The sequence below is a fragment of the Cetorhinus maximus genome, chromosome 13 (assembly GCF_964194155.1).
Source record: "Cetorhinus maximus chromosome 13, sCetMax3.hap1.1, whole genome shotgun sequence".
NCBI classification, from domain to species: Eukaryota; Metazoa; Chordata; class Chondrichthyes; order Lamniformes; family Cetorhinidae; genus Cetorhinus; species Cetorhinus maximus.
Window position 1 is genome coordinate 102,162,846 of NC_135891.1, and position 24,328 is coordinate 102,187,173.

The following is a 24,328-nucleotide window of genomic DNA, read 5'->3' on the forward strand; positions in this document are numbered from 1 at the left end:
AGTTTGCCGCACAAGTAATTCCCTATATTACCTCCTAGAATTTTCAGGAAACACATATTGCTATATAAATGCATATTATTACTTGAATGTTTATGTATTTTTATGTTCCAAAGAACATAGCTAAATCTGAGGGGGAAAAGATCTATTTGAAACTATTGATTGGTATCCTTGGGTAATTTTTTCTATGTACAAAGAAAAGGCAATAGGGAAGGAGGCAGAACACTAGCTCAAATGAGAATACCTCATTAATCTTAGAATATTGAAGTAATTTTCACTCTGTTGCATTTAACATTCCTAGGATAAAGCTATTCCTTGAAATGATTCATTATTCCCATTGCTATCTAACAAACTTTTTTTTAAACTTGGTGAGTCCTCTTGTACGAGAGGTTATTTTAGGCATGGTGTGCAGCAGTAATGGAGTCATAGCAGTTTTAGATTTTCACCATTAATGAATGGTCCTCACAGTAAAAGTGGATTGAGGATGCTGTGGTACAGATGGCATAAAACAAATCAGGAGGGGAGGGAGTGGTCGGTCTTGTTTTCTTAGTGACTTGTGTATCCTGTAAATTCAAGTTGAACTGATCTTTTAACTGTTGTATCTCAGCAACAATTTGTATTTATATAGTGCTTTTAACAAAATGTCCTAAAGTTGTTCACAGGAGCATTATGAATCAAATTTGAACATCAAGACTCATGGGGTGATACAAGGGCGCTTGGCCAAAGTGATAGATTTTAAGGAGCATCTTAAAGGAGGAAAGAGAGGCGGAGATGTTTAGAGGGAATTCCAGGCCTAGGCAGCTGAAAGCATGGCCACTAATGAAGGAATAATTGAGGCCAGAATTCAATGAGCGCAGATATCTGAGGATTGTAGGACTGGAGATTAGAGGAAGGGAGGCACTTGAAAATAAGGATGGGAATTTTAAAATTGAGTTGTCACTTGATTGAATGCCATTGTAGATCAGTGAGAACCGGGTGACGGGTGAGTGGACTTGGTGTGAGAGAGAACATGGGCAGAAAGTTTTGGATGATATTGACTTGACAGTGGATAGAATGTGGGAGGCCTGCCAGGAGTGCATTAAAGTAGTCAAGTAGAGAGATAAGATCATGGATGAGAGTTTCAGCAACAAATGAGCTGAGGCAGGAACAGAGTCGAGCAATGTTACAAAGGCTGGAATAGGCAACTTTAGTTATGGTGAGATAGTGATTGGTAGCTCATCTCAGGGACAAATATGACTCCAAGGTTGCGAGCAGTCAAGTTCAGCCTCAGACTATTGCCAGGAAGAGGAATTGAGTCAGTAGCTGAGGAGTAGAGTTTGTAGCAGGGATTGAAGACTATGGTATTAGTCTTCCGAGTATTTAGGAGGAAAATTCTGCTCATCCAGTACTGGATGTCAGATAAACAGTCTGATAATTTAGTGACAATGGAAGAAATGACTAAAATAAATTTCACTTGCAGGTGACCTTAAGAGCACTGTTAAACATTATGATAGTGACTTCAGTAACTAGTGGCTGCCATATAATAGTTATTTCATCATGTTTTCCCTCAGTTTTTAAAAAATCTGTTAGTTTGGTCTCCTGTCCCTTTTCAGGGGAGGCAGTTGGGATCTTTGGTTGTGCACTTATATTGCACTAGTAGTATTGGATGGTTTTTGTCACATGATGGCCAATGCAAATAAGTGATTTTATAATCTGCACACTTCAAATAATCACAATTGTTAGCTTTTCCTGGTGAATTTTCAAAATGCTATTCTTTGAGCAGTCAAATAAAGCTGTTAATGCAGTTGCTGATGTTTCTTAATTGCTTTCAGGCCAAATACATTTCACAGTGTATTGATGAAATAAAACAGGAGCTGAAGCAGGATAATATTGCAGTCAAGGCCAATGCAGTCATCAAGCTTGCATATGTAAGTATAATATGTCACACTTGAGAAATGTCCTACTTAAATAAAATTTCATAAATTGTGCAGAGAGCTTGGCAATCTATATTTGTTCAGTTAAACTCTATGCCACTGGAGTAAATGTCCTTCAGTAGGATATACATTTGTGTGCAATTTCTAAGATTATTATATCATAGTTATTTTATGTTCTCTACATCCTTCAATTCTTGTTCTTGAAGTGCAATTAACATGATCCATTAATCATTCCATTAATAATTGAAATTGTTCTCTTAAACCCAATCCCCCACTCGTCAAGTACTAAATATTACCAAAGCAGACCCTGTCATCTTCAGCTTTCATGAAATGTTGGGAATTTTGCTTTGTACCGTCACTGTAATTATAGCATAAATGCACCTTGAACTAGATTTAGGACTTAAATGTGACAATGAAGCAGAGTGGGAGGAGGGAGCCTTGATTTTTTTGCTTTGGAGTCAGTTCAAGCCTTGACACCTAATTTACACTAAACAAGTTTAATTTTGATGCAGAGCTGACACCATCGCTAAGCTTGTAGGGTTAAGTGCATCATAATGAGAGCTAGGAATCTGCACAGGAACCTTGTTGGCAGACTAGTATTTGTTTGGTCTTGTTTTTCTTTTTCAAGAAAAAATTTGGTGGGGAATCTAAAAGAATTGAAATATATTCAAAGTATCCTCTTGTTTCCTCCTTTCATATAATTGTTTTGAATACCTATCATAACTGTACAACAATTACTTTATCTGTGATACTTTTAACTTTTTTCCCCACAACAGCTACAGATGCTGGGTTATGACATCAGCTGGGCTGCCTTCAACATTATAGAAGTAATGAGTTCATCTAAGTTTACATTCAAGGTAGAGATTCTTTTCTAATCTGTATGGTGGTTTGATACATTAATGTGCAATGTATATAATGTAGTAATATAAATTGCCAATTAGACAACTACAAACCACCAGAATATTATATTAGCATGTACTTTTTTTGCTGGGAATTCAGCTGGAGATTTACTGATACTGACAAATAGTGAAATGTATGTACTCTGCCAAATGTATTTTAACTATCCTCTCATGTCTCATTGTACACAACTGGGAAATTAGTTCAGAAAGTTTATTGCCAATTCCTTATTCCTGAAAGTCCAATTGTTTTCCTCTCCATCTGTTAGCATTAATACAGGTGTTGCGTTCCTATTTGGAAGTGTAGTCTAGGTTGTTTCTGTTGTTAAATCACCTTGTAAAGGTTTGCGTTATCCCCATCTTAGTTTGGGTAAGCTTTGAGATTGACCTAAACGCCGAGGTAGTGGATCTCCCCTGTGAACACAATCATCAATTCAGGTGCACATTGCGCTCAACATGGAAGTTTTTCCAAGTGAAGTTAGAGTTCAGATTTCTGCTGAAATGTATTTACGTCCGAGCAGAAAATTTTCCATGAGCTAGCTCAATCAGACAGTATTTTGGAATGTAATTGTTTATTTTTTCCCTTGCATAAAAAAGTTGTTTTTTTGTTTGTTTGGTAACTTGATGCAGTTTTATTATTACAGCTGAAAATGGGTTTATCAGAGTAAAACATTTTTAAAAAGCATCATCCTCCCATGGGTAGCCCAATTTTAAATAACTGAAAATTACTTTAATAATTAGGTAAACGTTTCGAATTTCATTGTATACTGGTTGTTCTTTCATAAATATATTTCAATATTTAAAAACTTTTAAAAGATGACTATTCATGTTCTTGCACTAAAATAATTTTAAGACCCTCTTTGAAGAGCCACAAACCCAATTAGCAGAAGGTTGCCACACTTATCAATTATGGGCATGACCAATTATGTGGTCAGGGCTGGCTTCTAGCACGATTGATTTAAAGAAAACAATGTGAAAGATTACCAAAACTCAACTTGTGCTTGAAATTCCTTCATCTTTTGAACTGGTTTCAGTGAATTGGCACAAGTTGCATTGCTAACCAGCATAGTGGAAACTGTACCTTCACATCTCTAATATATTAAAAGTCTTACCTGTTGCATGCATGTCCTGTACTTAAAGCAAGTAATTGTTCCTGTCGTGTCAATGCTGGCTTTCACCGCATGTATTTTAAATTTCCTGAATTAAATCACCAAAGTAAATGCCGCTCTGCTCCACCAGACTGAGGTTTACTAAACTGGTGACTATTGTTTATTGAAACTCCCTCCAGAGTTACAGGCTGTTCTAAGTTTTAATTAAATTTGTATTTCTTCGCAGTTATTTGAAATTAAGCATACAACATGGTGCCCTAGGCCCTGTCTGCTGTCTTGGCTTGATCAGTGTCTGCCTGTGCTGTTTTGGTGCCTGCAGCCTTGGCTGGATCCCCTCCTACGCCCCAGTGCCAGCTTGCAGCCCAGACCCTCCCTCAACCTAAAGGATCAAAATATAGAAAGAAGTAGAGCAGGAGAGGGAGGAAAGCAGAAGAGGATGAACACTGAAAAGGGGGAGAGAAAGAAAACAATGAGACAGAAGGGAAGGATGTGAGGAAGATAGTGAGACTAGATGGTGACTATGGTAGCTGGTCCAAGGCTGTGGGCAAGATCAAACCTCATTTCCATATGTAACAGAGGATTAAGAGAGCAAAGACGCAGGAAAGGAGTGACAGAACTAGAACTGTTATGACACAGCGGATGGTAAATGCTAAGTTGCTTAAATCCCAGAGGGAAACTTGAAACAATTGTCACAACTGTTTTGCAATTTGTATTTCTATTTCGAGATGTGTGCTTTGAATTCAGTAGTAATAAGTAGTAAAAGGGTTTTTATTAATAAAAGAAACAATTTTAAGCACATACGTCTACAAATTACTACTATAACTCCTAGCTCCCCTAATTAATCTGACTCCTAGTTACACCCCCTGTTAAGGCAACAGCAAAAACAAAATAGATTTTAACGGACCAGACAAAGCACAGGATAACCTGGATAGGGATATTCACAGTGAATTCTCTTAGCTTTGGTTCCTATAGGCAGCAGCTTGGTACATAGAGGCTGGAGGCTTTTCACACCTTGGTAGATCTTAAAATGCCTTCCCCTTACACAACTTCATTTCCTTTATACATGTTTCTCCCTTTTTTAATGTAAATCCCAATGTTTCAATATGCCTTTGGACTTTACCCATCTAATAATACAAATCTTTCATAGTACCAATTTTATCAGTAAGCTTTGGGATAAATAAACACACTGTTTGGCTTCTTCCGGCTAAGTGTAACATTTCACCCTCTCTTTTGAAGTTCAAACCACTCTGGCTTATCTAAAAATGCAAATTTTCTGTTACACCTCACATTTTAAAACTCCAGCCATGTTTACTTATTTAGCATTTCAAACCTAGCTTCTCTTCTGATACATCAAAGCCTTCAGGCCAGCTGTCTTTAATTCGATTAAGTCCCCCATACACAAATAGACTATCCACACACACACACACACTATCCAGACCCCACTATTCCTACTTAACAATAAACCCTAATAACATTATGAAAATTATTATATTTTCATGACACTCCAACCCCCATTGAAAAATGAACCATCATAATTTAAAAAGTTGGCTTCATTTTCTTAACCCATCTTACATTATCTCTTATACTTATTACACTATTACAATACCAGATGCATGCATTAACTTAATATATACAAATCCTTTTTATCAACAGAAATCAGTCCAGACCACTGCCCAGGTTTTAAATATCCAATTTTCCCTTTAAGCTTCAAACTCTTGACAATGCATCTGCAATCAGATTTTCTCATCCAGCCACGTGTATAATCTATAGATTAAATGGTTGCAGTAATAAATTCCATCTGAATAGCCTTGCACTTTTGCCTCAATTTGTCCAGAAACTTTAAAGGACTGTGGTCTGTATAAACAATTGTCTCTGGCGATTGGTTGCAACATAAATCTCAAAGTGCTGCACTGCTAATACCAGACCCAAAGTCTCCTTCTCAATCATTGAATAACTTCTCTGTACATTCAACTTTCGTGAAAAATATCCTATCGGTTTCTCAATTCCAGTGTCGTCGCCTTGTAACAATATGGCCCCAATGCCTTTATCGCTTACGTCAACGGCCAACTTAAATTTCTTGGGATAATTGGGTACTGCCCAATTGGACACTGGTGGTGTAGTTGATACAATTTTTGAACTGTCAAATGGCTTCTGACACTCCAGCATCCATTGAAACTTCTTGTTCTTTTTTAATAGTTCAGTCAATGGAGCAACCACACTACTAAAATTTGGTACAGATTTCAGATAAAACCCATTCATCCCTAGAAATCTCAAAAATTCTCGTTTTGTTGTAGGCACAGGAAAATCCATGATAGCCATGACTGTCACACCTCTTGGAGCCAACTTACCATGTCCAATGGTATGGCCTAGATATGTAACTTGCGCTTTGCAAATTCACTTTTCGCCAAGTTCAGCACCAAATGAGCTTCCTGTAATCAAGAAAATGATCCTTCCACATTTTGACTGAAAACTATCAAGCCGTCAATATAAACAGCACAATTGCTCAGTCCTGCAATTACTTTATTTGCCAGTCTTTGAAATGTTGCAGCTGCATTTTTCATACCAAACGGCATGATTTTAAACTGATATAGTCCATCTGGCAAAGCCAATGTTTCCTTTGCTCTCTCTGGTAAAGGTACTTGCCAATATCCTCTTAGCAATTCAATCTTTGTGATAAATTTTGATTGTCCCACTTTCTCAATGCAATGGTATAGGATATGAATCTGCTTTTGTCACCGCATTTATCTTTCGATAGTCCACAAGCAGTCTTTGTTCCATCCAGTTTCAGTACCAGCACAATGGCGAACTCCAGTTACTGCACATCTAGACTCGATATCATTTTGAAGCATAAATTCAATTTCTTTCTGTACTTGATAACTCTGCTGGACTTAATCTATAAGGATGTTGCCTTATCAAAGATGAAACTTTAAAACACACATCATATGTGTGTGTATGTATATATATATATATATATATATATATATATATATATAGCTAAATTTGTCCTCCCCAGCTTATTCCCACAAATAACTTTGTGACTGCAATAGCTTCTCCAAATCACTTTGACACTTGTCTGGAATAAACCCAATATAACATTTAACATTTTAATGCCCTCATTATCCAATTTGATTAGAGGAAAATCAATTTCAGAATCCTGTACTTATACGTCTTTTACCTACCGCCACTAACACCTCCTTTTGGTCCTCTTCCCTGTCAAAGTACTTTTTAAGCACATTTACATGACACGCCTTCTGCTGCTTTCTTCTGTCTGGAGTATTTATTAAATAATTTACTTCACTCAGTTTCTTTTTAATCCTGTAAGGCTCACTAAACCTTGCCTTTAACAAGTCACCCAGCACTGGTAACAGAACTAGCACATTTTCCCCAGCAATAAAACTACGAGCTGTCTTCACTTTCATCATTTGCTGCGATATTTTTGAATGTCGCCTAGCTAACTCACATGCTCTTTCCAATCTCTCTCTGAAGTTTAGTACATAATCCAGGTGAATAGTTTCTCAATTTAGACCCATCCTTTCTCATGAATCAATTTCAGTGGCCCCTTCACCTCATGACCATAAACTAGTCCAAAAGGACTAAAACCAGTCAATGCATTAGGAGCATCCCTAATAGCAAACAACAAGAATATAATTCCAATGGATGGATCCCAATCCTGTGGATAATCCTGACTATACGGCCTCATCATAGTTTTTAAAGTTTGATGCCATCGTCCCAAGCCCCTTGATGATGATAAGCTGTTGACGTAAACTGTTTTATCCCCAAACTGTTCATTACTTCCTTAAACAGCTGTGACATGAAATTTGAACCCTGATCTGATTGTATTTCTTATATCTTGTAAAGGAAAATTTAGTCAACTCTTCCACAATTCTCTTTGTTGTAATATTTCTCAAAGCTATCACTTCAGGAAACCTTGTAGACACATCCATTATTGTCAGTAAGTACTGATTTCCACTTTTAGTCTTAGGGATGGGTCCTACACAATCAGTCATGACTCTAGTAAGAGGTTCCCCAAATGCTGGAATTGACATTAAAGGCATCGGCTTAACCACTACTTGTGGTTTCCCTATCACCTGACGTGTGACATGTTCTATGGAATTTGACTACATCTCTATGTAATCCAGGCATAGATAAATCCCAATAACATTATGAAAACTATGACAGAACCCCGAGGGGAACAGGGCAGAAAATGGTAGTAATGGATAAAGGTACTGGAGTGACTTGAAGACCAAGCAAGAGAATGTGATCCATTGCAATGTGAATGTCAACCCTGTTTCCAACCCTGATGCATGCTTTCCAATTTGACTAGTCCTTGCCATAAATAGTCACCCCAACCCACAATGTTATTGATTCCTGGTCATCAGCTGTATTTTTCTTTCCCCATCCTACATTACTCTGGCTAGAAAGCAATTTTAAATGCTAAAATAATTTTAAATACTGTACTTTAACAGCATTTCTCCCCATACCACTGCTCTGGGGCTCCTTCCCTGGATACGTCAGACTCTGCTTGTTTGGGAATTTTCCTTTGGTCCATAACCTGAATGTTCCGCTTCCTCCCTCCTGCCAAAAATTAATGATTATAAGGGGAACATGTTATCATTTAAGAATAGCTTAGTTATAAAGTGCAATTAACAAAACACAGTAAAACATCTGAAAGCGTTTTACAGGAGTGCTGTCAAACAAAATTTGACACCCGACCACATGAGACATTAGGTCAGATGACCAAAAATCTCATCAAAGAGTAGGTTTTAAGAAGCCTCCTAAAGCAGTAAAGAGATGAAGAGGTTTAGGGAAGGAATTCGAGAACTTGGGTCCTTGTCAGCTGAAGGTACAGCTGCCAATGGTGGAACAATTAAAATCAGCGATGTTTAAAGGTCAGAATTGATGAGTGCTGAAATCTCAAAGGGCATTGGGCTGGAGGAGGTTAAAGTTAGCGATTGGTGAAGCCATAGATTGGAAAAGAGGATGAGAATTTTAACATTGTTGCTTATCTGAAGGCCAACATAGGTTAGCAAGCACAGGGACGAATGGAACTGGTGTGAGTAAGGACTATGGCTCGTGTAGAGGATAAACACACACAAACTGGTTAATTGAATAGTTTGCTGCTATTTCAGTGTAATGGCCCTGGTAATCACATGTTGTGTTGCATCCACTTTACTCCACCTTCTCCCAGTGTTAACTGAAGAGACACTTGGGTATTTATTTTAAAACACTACTCTCTTCACTCCTGACTTTGTAGAAACTGGGAATTTAACTTATTTGTTCATTTGTTTCTTTCTATATTCAAAGTAAAATTTGCTATTTATCATTCAAGTATTTCTTATTCTATGATATATGATATATCATAGAATAATACATTTTGCATTTCATCAGATATATTCCTCCTGATACAGCAGCATGTATGACTCCTATCGGCAGACCTCAGTCTTGTGCTTGGTTCGAAACCCCGGTAAAATACTTGATATTGCACAAATTAGTATCTCCCCAGTCATGTTAAGCTACTGGTTTGGGCACTTGCTGTCAAGGTGGCAGTGGCTGCTCGACTTAACAGTGGGCAACCTGTGTAATAGGCCTTGGTGCTGCCTTTTATGAGTCATGGTGGAAATGGGACCAGTATCTTATAAGATATGGTCTATTTTTAAATTTGTAGTCTTAAGTTTTCAGTAATTATTAAGCATAAAGATGCAAGTGTTGCTTTGCACTTAAAAAGTTCTGCCCAGTGCCCTTTTTAAGTGGATATTTTTCAATGAGGCTAGAGTTTCCTAGGCATTCATAATTCTGAACAGACTATAAGGTGTGCTGCTTTCTGGCAACTCCGCTTCCCAATTTCAGTTCAACTTGCATCCGTGCCTGTGGTTGCTGTTGTCTCAGCACAGTCAGTACTGGCTCAGTGGTGGGCCTATTGTAGTTACCTGCCAGTTGGACAACATAGCTTGCAGAAGAAATTTAGAGTTATGCAATTTTTTTAAATCTCTAAATGAAAACTACTTTGGTCAGCAGGATTAGCAATATTTTAATAAATTGTCTTATTCTGAGCCTTTATATTGATCTGTATGTTGTTTCTCACTGGATTTCTATTTCAGATTGACTTTTTCTTGGAGGAAATCACGTTCTATGCTGACCTTCTAAACTGATGTAAATAGATGGAGAATGAGTTAGTTGATGATTTGAACATGGGTACACTGAAAAAATACTGACTTATACTGCTGTGAAACACACTGAAATCTTGGCTGATTGTTTGTGATGCTGTTAATTATCTGTTTTTCTATTATTGCAGCGAATAGGATATCTGGCTGCTTCACAGTGTTTTTATGAAGGAACTGATGTAATCATGTTGACAACTAATCAGATTCGTAAGGTAATTTGAGAAATAATTGATATATTTTAAATCAAAACAATAAAAGTTGTGTTTCAATATCAAAAAAAACTATACCGTTTTTATTTGATCATGTCACCTATTAATTGTAACGGAGAGCTTTTACTGTGTACACAGGATCTCAGCAGCCCAAATCAGTATGATACTGGAGTTGCTTTGACTGGTTTATCATGTTTTGTTACCCCAGATCTTGCCAGGGATTTGGCAAATGATATTATGACACTGGTGAGTTGTTTTGGATTTGCTTGCATTTAATAGGAATTCCTTGTTGGATCTCTGTCGTTATACTTGTACACTAACAGCATGCACTACTTTGGTCCACAGATGTCTCATACAAAGCCTTACATTAGAAAGAAAGCTGTGCTTATTATGTACAAGGTATTCCTCAAATACCCAGAATCCCTACGACCCGCCTTCCCACGTCTTAAAGAGAAGCTGGAGGATCCAGATTCTGGTGAGTTTATCATTTTCACAGGAGGCAACACCAAACAGTGCCTCCGAAATTGTGCAAATTATTTGAAGATTTTCCCCTCATGTAGCAATATTTTACATTCCAACAATGTAGATAAAGAAATTAGTAGCAGTACAACTGTACTGTGTAATTTTAAAATTGTTAGAATAGTATTTTAAGACACTATTTTAGCAGCTGCTACTTATCTAACTGTTTCTGAAGGAATGTACTGATTCTATTTTAGTTTAGTTCCAACGTTGACTTCAATTTGGAACAGTAACTTTAGTTCAGCACTTTAAAATTTACTTCAGCCTATTCAAGATGGGAAAAAATTTAAGACATTTGCATTAATTAGCAATACCTCAATTATGCAATTCTTGTAGTAGTCCCAAGTGTTAGTTGGCATATGGAAGTAATTCTTCAGCACAGTTTTAGATATTTTAAATGCCTCCTTAGATACTTCATTATTCCCTTTTTATATTTTAACAAAGGTGAGTGCTGCACAAAGCCACAAACCATTGAGTTAGCCCAGGAATGGAGCATATTCCAAGGGAGAGGTTAAAGGTGATGGAAATCAGAATTGGCAACTGTTGAAGTTGTTGCCTGCAGTGGTCGCTCAGTATACCATTACCTCTGTCTGTCTGTCTTGTAGGTGTTCAGTCTGCTGCCGTGAATGTCATCTGTGAGCTTGCTCGACGCAATCCAAAGAATTATCTTTCCCTTGCTCCATTGTTCTTCAAGTTAATGACATCATCGACTAATAACTGGGTCCTCATTAAAATAATCAAACTGGTAAGTCTCAATGAACTGTTCATCAAAAAAAGTTTTAGGAAATGGATTAGGGGAAGTAGGGAAAACTACAGCCCACTCTTATTCTTAAAGGTTTTCCCATAGGGTGTGATAGACTATTTGCTAGTTGTGATGAAACATGGTTGTTTGACCCTATTTTGGTAGTTAAATAATGGATCTGACACACAAATGTAAACATGGATTGGGACTACTGTATTGAGCTTGTGATTGCATCCTATAATGTACTAGTTCAGTATTTGATGCAGTAAAGTATAATCTATTAATTTATAGTATGAGTCATATTAGGCATATTAATTTTTGTGTATTGTACTTGCCAAACTATTAGAATTAAATGCAGAAATTGTTTTGTTGTAATCAACTATGGTATTTCTTGACTAGGTTGGAATTTTTTTTTTGTGAACTAAATAACATTGAACTTTTAAAAAGTTCATTTGCTGAAAGTTTTAGAAAAACTTTTAAGTTATTGCAATTTAGTTAAATGCAAGATCTAGTTAATCTAGTGAGTTTGAGAATGGTTTCAGATACTAGTAAAATGTAGAGAGGGCATGCGTCTCTGATATTTTACTTCACAGATTGTATACAGCTTCAAGAAAGAAAGACTTGCATTTATGTGGTGTTTTCCACAACCACGGGGCATCTCAAAACACTTTACAGCCAATAAAGCACTTTTTGAAGTACTGTCAGTGTTGCAGTGTAGGAAATGCAGCTGCTTCAAGCAATTTATGACTATTTTCTGTTCGTTTAAAAGCAGTTGAGATTGAGATGTTAAAGTTGTAATTTATGATTGTGGCAACTGTAGCATTTGGCTCACCTTTGGGATTTACTGAAGCAGGGATAACTTGGATAGTTAGGAGCATTGCCCCCCAAAAAAATGACTTGTCGCACAATTCTGGATGAACTTTTTTCAAAAAGTGGGGAATGTCAGCTTGCTGTAGAAAATATTTCCTGTCCAGGTTTCTGAATTCAACTTCACATTCTGAAAACGTGAAGTTGAAAATACTATTTAGTCGCAGATGGGTTCCTGAGTTGAAACCCAGGTCGGTGTCATACTGATTACACGGTAATTCCATTTGGGGAATGTGTAGGGAGGCTCTGGATCAGTCAACTATGATGCAGCAGGATCTGTAGGTTAAATTGGAATGCTGCAGTAAAAACTGCTGCCGTTCATGCAGCTCCTGGAAGGTCTCTTGTGGCAAAATATGAATAAGATAGACTTCCTCAACTAGAGGGCACCTGATGGCATCAAATGGTCAAAATATCAGTAATTGGAGAAAATACCAGCAAATCAGATTCTGCAAGGCAAGTTGAAAATAATTTCGAAGGAATTATGCTGACTCTTTAGTTCCTTCAGCAATCACATCCTAATTCGCCAGATTTTAAAATTTTGTATGCAATAATTTATGGACTGTTAACTCTTTGGGTTGGTTATATTGGTAATACTCAGTTTTGTGGAAATTAAACCAACTGGACTATATACTTTTAATATTTGCTTAAGGCAGCACCTAGCACAAGATTTTGTTAGATGCTCAAATTGTTTCTGATTTTAAGCGACATTTTGCTGATTATATATACATGAGCTTGTCACTTGTGCTAACACCTACTTTTCTGTTAGTTCGGAGCCCTTACCCCGCTTGAGCCACGGCTGGGGAAAAAGCTTATCGAACCACTGACAAATTTAATACACAGGTTAGTAGTTGCATTTCTGGTCACCTTTTTTGTTCCATTTTGGTGGTTAAGTATCCACCCAATAGTGTGTACGGATAAGTTGCATGCTTATTTTAAGTCTCATGATAAACAGAAGACTAAAGTGGCATTGTTCAGCCTGCTTGCCAAATTTGCTCTATATTAATTATTAACTTGAGTTCAGCAAGATCAAGTCTTGCAGTAATACATGGATTACCAAAATCTTGAGTATAATTTATAAACATCAAATTTTTGTTTGTGGTGAGTGCTGAATTCTAAAATAACATTGTATTGCAATTGGATCTCTGGAGATTTTCTGAAGGAATTCTTTCCAGAAAGGACAGTGCAGCCTGAAGTTGACAAGATTGCTTAAATGCCATGCCTATCTTTCAGAATTAGATTTAGTCATGTGATTTTGGAAAACCACCATAATAAAAAGCTAGTTGTACTGTACAAATGCAGCTTAATTCGAGGATAAGATTTGCACAAAATATTCAACTTTTTGATAGTTGTAATTTTCTGGTTTCGACAACTTATTTTTGCATAAAAGCTCTATTCCAAATACTTCCTTCTACTTCTTTATTTGAAGCATTTTGTTATCTTAGTAATGTTTGTCATACATCAGTAACATGGCCACAAGCTTGTGTTTATTACGTAGCATTTTACCTTAATCTGATTCAGAACTTCATTCACCTTCCCCTCCCCAGCAGAAAATGTTGTTGCTTTCTTGACTTGAAAATTGTTTTTGGTTTAATGGGAGCAAATCTTAAGTTACTGGTTGCTTGGTTTCCTCGAGTGAATTTTATTTTTATTATGGCTAGTGAAGAGATATCGTTTCATATAGACATGATTAGTTATTGCTACTTCCAGTGTTATCACATTTGGGAATTACTGCAAAACATTGCTGATTCATGGCTGGCAAGGTGTAATATTAATCTGGTTATTAAAAATAACTTTATATAAGGAGGAGCACTTGCTCTCCATTTTGAAGGTGAAATCTGTAGTTCTCTTTCAACAACAGCTTTCTAAATTTACTTCACCTTGTATTATAACCCAGAAGATGGATGGAAGAACTGGTATGTGGTGGGACAGGCAGAGTGGGGCCTGGAAAGGGATGAAAGTAAATAAAGAAATTTTGAAAATTTGAGTGGCCTGTTACAAATATCCATTTGTGCGTGAATTCTCCTGATATCCACCCATTGTGTGCAATGTCATTTAATTGTTTCAACTTGACACAGCACTTAGGTGGTGGCGCAGCACTTGGCTGAGGAGAGAACAGTGGCCGGGGTTGGGGGCGGTGGTGTAACATCCAGCCAGTCTGAAACTGTGACAGGAGGAAGGAAGGACTGAAATTGAAAGGTTGGATTGTAGAAGTAGTAATATGAAACTTGTAAGAGGGCCATCTATGACGAGGAAATTGGAGAGGACAAATAGTACCAACTTGGAACTTGAAAATAAGGGGCAGCAACTTGCCAAATCATTAAAAGAATAAACCTGCACTGTCTCAAACCCGTGGTCTTAAGTTTGGGCTTCAGGCTGTATGATGCGAAATTGAGTTCATGAAGGAAAAAACTTCAGACACCTCGTTGTAGTTGATATTACATTGTAAATGCAACAAAAATGCGTAATGATCCTACTTGTATGAACTCCAAACTGATGTCAAGTCTTCCATATATTAAGTGAAGAAAATAATTTCCTTTCTTTGCAGCACCTCAGCCATGTCCCTTTTGTACGAATGTGTGAACACCGTGATAGCAGGTAATAAATACATTCTCTACTGACCTGGAGTGCTTTAGCTTTGCAGTGTCAAATGTTGTTACATAAGCAATTTTGATGGTGATCCAATAATAAATCAAATGGCTACATCTATATTTAGTTGTCACGCCATAAGCATTTATGTAGCCTAATTTCATTTTGTACCTATTTCCACTTTGAACTTAGAAAGTACAATGCTCTATCCTTTTTAAATAGTGAAAAGCTAGAAACAGTATAGTCCAAAGAGGTTTGAGGGGGCCCCAAGTACATTTATCATTAAAATATCATGGACAGGTACAAAAATAATTGGTTGAAAAGGCTAATAGAATGCTGGTCCTTAGACCTAGAGGGCCACACCTATAGTACTGTGCTCTACTGGACACCACACCTTCAGGAGGAATTTGTTGGCCTTAGAGGGCGTGCACTTACATTTGCCAGAATGAAACCTTGACTCCAAGCCTTAAGAGGAGAATTATACAAACTAGGGTTGTATTCCCTGGAACAAGGTATGGGGTGATTTGATCAAAGTTTTCAAGATAATAAGCGGGAACAGGTAGCAGAAATAGGGTACATGGAATCTGTTTGGGGAGCCTGGAGCTGGGGGGGGGCTTAGTGTATTTTTAAAAAATTAGAACCTCCCCTTTTAGGAGTGAAATTGGGAAACACTTCTACAAACAACAGGCGGTGGAAAATTGTAACTCGATTCCGCAAACTGAAGATGATTACTTGAATTTTAGACTGACGTTTATAGATTTTTGTTATCCAAAGGTACCAAGAGATATGGAGTTAGTTAGCAGACCAGCCATGATGTCACTGAATGGTGAGAACAGGCTCAAAGGGCTCAATGACTTATGTATGAGATTTTTTAAGCTTTTAATGTATTTTGAAATGCTGCATCATGGTCAAAACACTGAGCCATGGAGAGACACCCTGTAAGTTAAGAAAGCAAATGTATACTGGAAAATGAGGAACTTTAACATTTATGAAGAAGGCATAAAAACTTAGGGAGAATTGTACTAAACAGAAAATACACTAAACAAAAATACATATGGAGAAAGTTAGATGAGTCAAATTTAAGAATTAAGACAAACACATCATGGTGTAACAGGTTGAAAAGTGTGTTATTTCAAAAAGATCGTTGCTCTAGTTTGTTTTAAATTTGTGGAAGTCCCTTATTTAGTTGACTTTGTTATGATTTAGCTTAAACAGATGAATGTAGATTTAAGGTATATGGTTACAGCTGTGGAGTACTTTAGCAGAAGTGGGAAGGCATTTTGCAGAACTCCATATTAGCTTGGTCCAGTGTTTGCTGCATCTCTGAGGCCCTGTATTGAGGTCCAACTCCAGGGCTTAAGCACACTTAAATCATTGCAACCCTAGTCACTTCATTAGAAGTGCTGTCTTTTGTGTATGGTGTTAAATCAAGACCCTTTCCACCTGTTGGGATGGACTCAGACGATCTCATGGCATTATTTGAAGAGTAGCAGGGGAGTTCTCCTGACTAGCAAGTATTCCTCATCCAACACCACCAAAACACATTCTGTTCATTTATCTCATTGCTGTTCATGGGACCTTGCTGCATACAAATTGGCTGCCTTGTTTGCCTACATAAATGATCAGTCATTGAACCTCAAGGGCATAAAAAATTGGTTATTTTCTCCTCTACCAACCATCTTAGTTTTCCTTGACTCCTCAAATCCAGCAAGTGTGCCGAACTCACGGACTTCATCGGCATTAAGATGAAGACCATCTCTTTAGCTGCCTGTGCTGCATCTCCACCTTCCCCTTGCCTCCTAGGTCAACCACCTCCAAGCAATTCCCTGCCCTTTTCTTGAATCAGTCTTTCTCTAATTTCACTTCTGTCTTTGTGGGCTTTTCAAGCTCTTGCACAAGAAACCTGCTCTCTTGATTCCATTCCTTCTAAATTGCTGACCATATGACCACCTTCCCTGACCCTTATTCCAGCTAACAGTGTAATGATTCCATCTCCTTGGATTGATCCCTATTCTTTTCAAAACCACCGTTATCACCCCTATCCAGAAAAATCCACCCTGAATCCTCTGTCCTTAAACCACCACCCATCTCCAACCTTTTGTTGCCAAGGTTCTTGGACTTGGGAAATGGCAAAATGTTCATGTCTACCAATCCTGTAACACTGTATAAGTCTGTCCAATCAGCTTTCAGCCAGCTCCACAGCACTAAAGTCACAATTGATGTCATTTGGCATTGGTGAGACCACATCTCCAATACTGTGTGCAGTTTTGGTCTCTTAAGGAGGGATGTAAGTGCATTGGAGGCAGTTCAGAAGAGGTTTTTTTTTGTTACTAGATTGATACCTGGAATGAGCAGGTTGTCATAGGAGGACAGGCTGGGCTTGTTTCCACTGGATTTTAGAAAATAGGAGCAGGAGTAGGCCTTTCAGCCCTTAGAGCCTGATCCGCCATTCAATATGATCATGGCTGATCATCCAACTCAATAGCCTGCTCCCACTTTCTCCCCATACCCTTTGATCCCTTTCGCCCCAAGAGCTATATCCAAGTCCTCCTTCTTGAAAACATACAATGTTTTGGTCTCAACTACTTTCTGTGGTAGCAAATTCCACAGGCTCACCACTCTCTGGGTGAAGAAATTTCTCCTCATCTCAGTCCTAAATGGTCTACCCCATATCCTCAGACTGTGACCCCTGGTTCTGGACTCCCCCACCATCAGGAACATCCTTCTTGCATCTACCCTGTCTAGTCCTGTTACAATTTTATAGGTTTCTATGAGATTCCCCCCTCATTCTCCTGAACTCCAGTTAATATAATCCTAATCGACTCAATCTCTCCTCATATGTCAGTCCTGCCATCCCAGGAATCAGTCTGGTAAACCTTCGCTGCACTCCCTCTATAGCAAATACATCCTTCCTCAGATAAGGAGACCAAAACTGCACACAATATTCCAGGTGTGGTCTCACCAAGCCCTGTACAACTGCAGCAAGACATCCCTGCTCCTGTACTCGAACCCTCTCGCTATGAAGGCCAACAAACCATTTGCCTTCTTTACCACCGCTGCACCTGCATGCTTACCTTCAGCGACTGGTGTATGAGGACACCCAGGTCTCGTTGCACATTCCCCTCTCTCAATTTATAGCCATTCAGATAATCTACCTTCCTGTTTTTGCTACCAAAGTGGATAACCTCACATTTATCCACATTATGCTGCATCTGCCATGCATTTGCCCACTCACTCAGCTTGTCCAAATCACATTGAAGCATCTCTGCATCCTCCTCACAGCTCACCCTCCCACCCAGCTTTGTGTCATCTGCAAATTTGGAGATATTACATTTAGTTCCCTCATCTAAATCATTAATATATATTGTGAATAACTGGGGTCCCAGCACCGATCCCTGCGGTACCCCACTAGTCACTGCCTGCCATTCGGAAAAAGACCTGTTTATCCCTACTCTTTGTTTCATGTCTGCCAACCGGTTTTCTATACATCTCAATACACTACCCCCAATCCCATGCGCTTTATTTTTACACGCCAATCTCTTATGTGGGACTTTGTCAAAAGCCTTCTGAAAGTCCAAATAAACCACATCCATGGCTCCCCTGCATCAACTCTACTAGTTACATCCTCGAAAAATTCCAGTAGATTTGTCAAGCATGATTTCCCTTTCGTAAATCCATGCTGACTGTCCGATTCTGCCACTGTTTTCCACGCGCTCAGCTATTAAATCTTTTGTAATGAACTCTAGGATTTTCCCCACTACCAACATCAGGCTGACTGGCCTATAATTCCCTGTTTTCTCTCTGCCTCCCTTTTTAAATAGTGGGGTTACATTAGCTACCCTCCAATCTGTAGGAACTGTTCCAGAGTCTATAGAATCTCAGAAGATGACCACCACTGCATCCACTATTTCTAGGGCCACTTCCTTAAGTACTCCAGGATGTAGATTATCAGGCCCTGGGGATTTATCGGCCTTTAATCCCATCAATTTCCCCAACACCATTTCCCTACTAATACTGATTTCTTTCAGTCCCTCCCTCTCACTAAACCCTGTGTTCCCCAACATTTCTGGTATGTTTTAAGTGTCCTTCCTTGTGAAGACAGAATCAAAGTATGTATCTAGTGGGTCAGCCATTTCTTTGTTCCCCATTACAAATTCCCCTGTTTCTGAATAAGGGACCTACATTTGTCTTCACCAATCTTTTTCCCTTCACGTACCTATAGAAACTTATACAGTCAGTTTTTATGTTCCCTGCAAGCTTACTGTTGTACTCTATTTTCCCCTTCTTAATCAATCCCTTGGTCCTCCTTTGCTGAATTCTAAAGTGCTCCCAATCCTCAGGTCTGGGTTTTTTTTTTCTGGCCAATTTGTTTGCCCCCTCCTTGCATCTAATACTATCTCTAATTTCCCTTGTAAGCCATGGTTTGGCCACCTTTCCTGTTTTACTTTTGCACCAGACAGGAATAAACAATTGTTGCAGTTCACCCATGCGCTCTTTAAATGTTTGCCATTGCCTATCCACCGTCATCCCTTTAAGTAATATTTCCCAATCCATCATAGCCAACTTGCACCTAATACCATCGTAGTTTCCTTTAGTAAGATTCAGGACCCAAGTCTCAGAATCAACTATGTCACTCTCCATCTTGATGAAGAAGAGTGAGTGGTGATTTGATTTGAAGTATGCAAGATCCTAAACAGTATCGACAAGGTGGATATGGAAAGGGTGTTTCCTGTTGTGGGTGAGTGTAGAACTCGGGGGCACTGTTTTAAAATTAGAGATCGCCCTTTTAGGTCAGAGGTGAGGAGAAAATTTTTGTGTTGTGCAACTTTGGAACTCTGCCTCAGTGGTGGAGGTGTGGCCATTGAATATTTTTAAGGCGAAGTTAGATTCTTGTTAGGCCAGGGAATTGACGGTTATCGGGGATGGATGGGAATGTGAAATTTGAAACCGGTCAGTCATGATCTTATTGAATGATAGAACAGACTTAAGGGGCCGAATGGCCTACTCCTATTTTGTATGTTTGTTTGTATGTATATGTACGTATGTCCTTGTTACTGATACAGCATATTACCTTTCTGCATCCATTAACCTGGTGAACAATACCATCCTCCTATAACTCAGCTTAGTGGTGTTGTACTCAGTTCCACTATTAGCTTCCCAATTACAGCAGAGCATCTCCAGCAATGGCTTCTCTTTCTATGCCTCTACCACCACCACCAGGATTCCACTAACCTTGGCCTCTCCTCCTCGGTAACATTATCCAAAGATCATCATCCATATGCATATGATAACAGCAAGGTCTACATTTCCACTACCTCTTTCAACCCTTATCTTTTGCGACATTACTTGTCCAACATCCAGTCCTGAATCGGCAACAATTTTCTCCAGTCAAAAACAGGGGCAATCAAAGCCCCATTTTGGCCACCGCCATAAACTGCATAACTTTGCCAATGATTCCATTCTTCTATTTACTGTCTGGGGTTGAGCCAGACTGTTCATAAACCTCACTTCTTATTTGACCACTGAGCTTCTAATCTGTATTCTGTCCATCACCATGATCGCCTGCCTCCACCACCCCATGGAATCATATAAGATCTTCTGTTTTATAAATTGAGTGAAAGTAAAGAAGCAGTGCCAAACATAGATCATTGATCAGGCCACAGGTAGATTGGTGCCCAGATTTGGACACTTGAAGGGTATCAAAACTATGGCAAGCTGATGATTATCAGAGGCATTAAATATGAAGAGGCTGAAGAAACTGGGGCTTTTTTCATTGAAACAGGGATAATTAAGAGGATAAATGGTATCCTTGTTTTAAAAAAAAAAGGAAGAACTGTTCCCACTAGTCAACAAGTCTATAACTGCAGGGCACAAGTTCTAAAGAATTAACAAAAGAATGTGGGGTAAAGGTTAGAAAAGTGTAACTATCTGTACACATTGTTGTTAGGGTATGGAATGCATAATCTGTTATAGTTTTTGAGGGAAATGGATAAATATATGAAAAGAGAATTCAAAGGAGTGTGGGGAAAAGGCAGTCGGAAGAGGTAGCAGGTCGCTCTGTCATTGGGCCAGCTGAACTTCTGTGGTATAGAACTTTCCATTTCACAACGCTTTTGGCACCCCGAGGTTCATGATTCATATTTGGCCTGAATTGAGACAGTCTCGTCTTTCATTCTAATGCTTTATTCTCAATTGTGTAATCAGTACCTGTACAAATAATTCACACCATTTGAAGCAGGTGTCTTGGCTCATCGTTTTCTCCTATGTAAAGCATTAAAAATAACTCCATTGGGCTGTTGAACTTTTTTTATGGAAAAAATGTTTGCCAGATTCAGGCTTCTATTTTATTTCTTTTCATAGTTCTCATCTCTCTATCTACTGGAATGCCGAATCACAGTGCAAGCATCCAGGTAATAACTTCTATCAAAACATCCTCTGTCAAATACATACTTTTGTGTATGCACATGTATGTAATTCTTAAACCAGTAATTTATTCATTCTATAATTTTTAATTTAAAGCTTGTTTTTCTAGGTGCCATTTGACTTGGTGCATTTAAGATCAGAGGTTGAATTACAATTCAATAAATTAGTTTCACTTTCCTTTGTGATTTTACATTGAAACAATACCAGTTAGCATTTAAATGTTGAAGTTCTTGCAAAATTTTAAAGACATTAACTTTCTATAGAGAAATTTAAATAAATAAAATGTGCTGCTGATCGGATTACAATGCGTTATAGCAAACTTAATATTGTAGGTTCTGGGTTTTTTTTTGCTGCATCATTCTATTTGACAGTTCCAGATTACTGATTGTATGCCTCTTATTACTGTCAACTTGACACACTTTTTTCTGTTCAGCTTTGTGTGCAGAAATTGCGAATTCTCATTGAAGATTCTGACCAAAACTGTGAGTGGGTATATTGTACCATTATATTTTGTTTCTTTATTTGGATTTTCAAATATTCCATCTTTTGAATCCTTGTCGATCTGTGTCCTTCAGCTGAGCTGAAAAGGCTGCTGAAACTACACACCTCTCAGACCATAGGCTTCACCACCACTGCTGCCAAGCCATGGTTGGGCACCATTCAAGTTACTTTGGTGTTGACACATTTTCAGTGGAGCTGACCTTTGCAGTGGAGATTAGATGCTTTGCCATCAATGTGCTCCTGCCTCCTGGTCCAGGCTTGAATTGGCAGATGTAACCCATAGCAGATGATGAATTTTAAATTATGGTCAAGGCTTGGTTCTGAGATTTGGTCACTTAAGACAGTGGTCTGCAAACTTTTTTGGTAAAGGAGGCCTTTTCAAACAGATTAGTTATCAAGGGCTCAAAGTGGAAATGCTTTTTATGTAAATAGTGGTTTACTTATACTTTTGAGAAAACAGTGCTCCAAGTAGCAATTTGTGGACTGTTTCACTGATGTTGAGATGAGCCAGTTTGCAGAAGCCAGAGATAAAGGGTAAATGCTGCCCTCGCAATCTAGTGATGCCAACTGAACTGCTGTAATGTGATTAAAGAATTCCCTTTATTGGCACACGTACCCAATCAATTTACATATCACATCTGGTGCAAACTGCTAATGGCCAAATCAGTAACAAGTCTTTCACCCCGGCTCAAAACTGGTTATTTTAATTTTTTTTTAAGTCTCCCATAAACATAGTAGAAATGGAGTGAAGGAAATTCTTGAGTGCTCACGCCTGCTGGAGAGACTATTTCACAGACCTCAGTTTGAGAACTGCTACCTTGCCAGAAACCTAATGCTCTTTAGATAAAGCTTCAGATCCTGGACTTGAGTAACTGTTTAAAAACTTCTTGTTATTATCGGTAACATTTAACTTTTTTTCCCCTAAGTATCTATTTATATGGTAATGACTGTATCCAGTTGTCATGGATTCTGAACTGTCTTGCAGTAAAGTACCTGGGTTTGCTGGCCATGTCGAAAATTTTGAAGACTCACCCTAAGTCTGTACAATCCCACAAGGATCTTATTTTACAGTGCTTGGATGACAAAGACGAATCTATACGACTCCGAGCTTTAGATCTTCTGTATGGAATGGTAATTTAATATCATCCTTTACTGATCAGATGTGTTACTGTCGAGCTTTTAATGAACCAGATGGAAATGTCCGTGATAAAAAACCAAAATACTGCAGAAGCTGAAATAAAAAAGAAAATGCTTGAAATCATTACAGGTTAGGTAGCATCAGTGGAGCAAGGAACATAATTAACGTTCAGGTTGATGACCTTTCATCAGAACTGAATAATGTGTAGAGATGTAGCTGATTTTAAGCCTGTGCAGGGAGGTAGGGTGGGGGAAGAATAACTAAAGGGAAGGCCTGTGATGAGATAGAAGGCAAGAGCGATTAAATGATGAAAAGATTGATGGTACAAAACAAAAGAAAATGGTAATGGAACAAGTAAAGAAACATAAGATAGGTTTAGAGGAGGTGTAAATGGGAATAGCACAATCATTAACAGATATTGCCTGAAAAAATTTGGGCAGAATTTAAAATCTGAAATTGTTGAATTCATGTCACTTTAAGAGTTATTTTACATACAACATTTTCATATTAGTATGATGTAGTGGTATATTTTAAATGGGGCAGTTCTGTGATTACGAATTCATATGGAAAAGGGTCCTTCACCAAAAAAAAAGACACAGAACCACTATGTTCAGTGAGGTGCCCCTGGGCCATCTGGGTTGGGGATGGAGGTACAGATGGATTGGGGGTTTGTGGGGAATAAGAAGATGGTTAGGGTCTGACAACGTAAGAGGCGGAGGGTGTTGGATGAGTTGTGGATGTAAGTGGGAAGAGACAAGGGAAGAGAAAATAAGCTGAGATGGGAAGAGATTAGTGGGATGAGACCAGGTTGGTTCACAGAGCAGTCCTCTCTGTAGATCTTGGAAGGGAGATGGAAGTGGGCTTTATGGGATAACGGAACTGAAACTGGAGAGATGGTCTCCAGAAGACATGAGGTCTGTGACAGTCTTGAAAATAGCTTGATGTTTGATCGTGGGGTCATAGTTCAAGTGGATGTAGAAGTAGGTGTTCAACTCTACAAGGTAGTGGTCGGTTCATCAAGTAATGACAACGTCACCCTTGTCAGCAGGTTTTGTGACCATGTTAGGGCTGAACCGAATGCAAGTTCAGAGAGGAGTAGGTCAGGATGAGTGAGTAGAGCAGAGAAATTGAGATGGCCAATATTACAGCAGTTCACACTGAAAAGATCTAGAGAGGGTAAGAGGCCAGAGTGAAGCATCCAGATGAAATAAGAATTCTGAAGATGGGAGAAAGGGTCCGTTGTATGAGGGTAAAACTCCTGACCAAA

At 38.5% G+C, this 24,328-nt stretch overlaps 1 protein-coding gene across 3 annotated transcripts in view; it reads left to right on the forward strand.

Moving 5' to 3' along the window:
* The window catches only part of ap3d1 (adaptor related protein complex 3 subunit delta 1), a 92,007-nt gene that overhangs the window by 20,661 nt on the left and 47,018 nt on the right, over positions 1-24,328 (forward strand). For all 3 annotated transcript variants that reach the window (XM_078555911.1, XM_078555910.1, XM_078555912.1), the window contains 11 exons: positions 1,809-1,904; positions 2,687-2,767; positions 10,208-10,288; positions 10,424-10,531; positions 10,631-10,760; positions 11,410-11,549; positions 13,180-13,253; positions 14,959-15,008; positions 21,360-21,409; positions 21,856-21,904; positions 22,909-23,054. In XM_078555911.1, the coding sequence (XP_078412037.1) occupies positions 1,809-1,904; positions 2,687-2,767; positions 10,208-10,288; positions 10,424-10,531; positions 10,631-10,760; positions 11,410-11,549; positions 13,180-13,253; positions 14,959-15,008; positions 21,360-21,409; positions 21,856-21,904; positions 22,909-23,054 (1,005 nt within the window). The remainder of the gene's footprint in view (positions 1-1,808; positions 1,905-2,686; positions 2,768-10,207; positions 10,289-10,423; positions 10,532-10,630; positions 10,761-11,409; positions 11,550-13,179; positions 13,254-14,958; positions 15,009-21,359; positions 21,410-21,855; positions 21,905-22,908; positions 23,055-24,328) is intronic.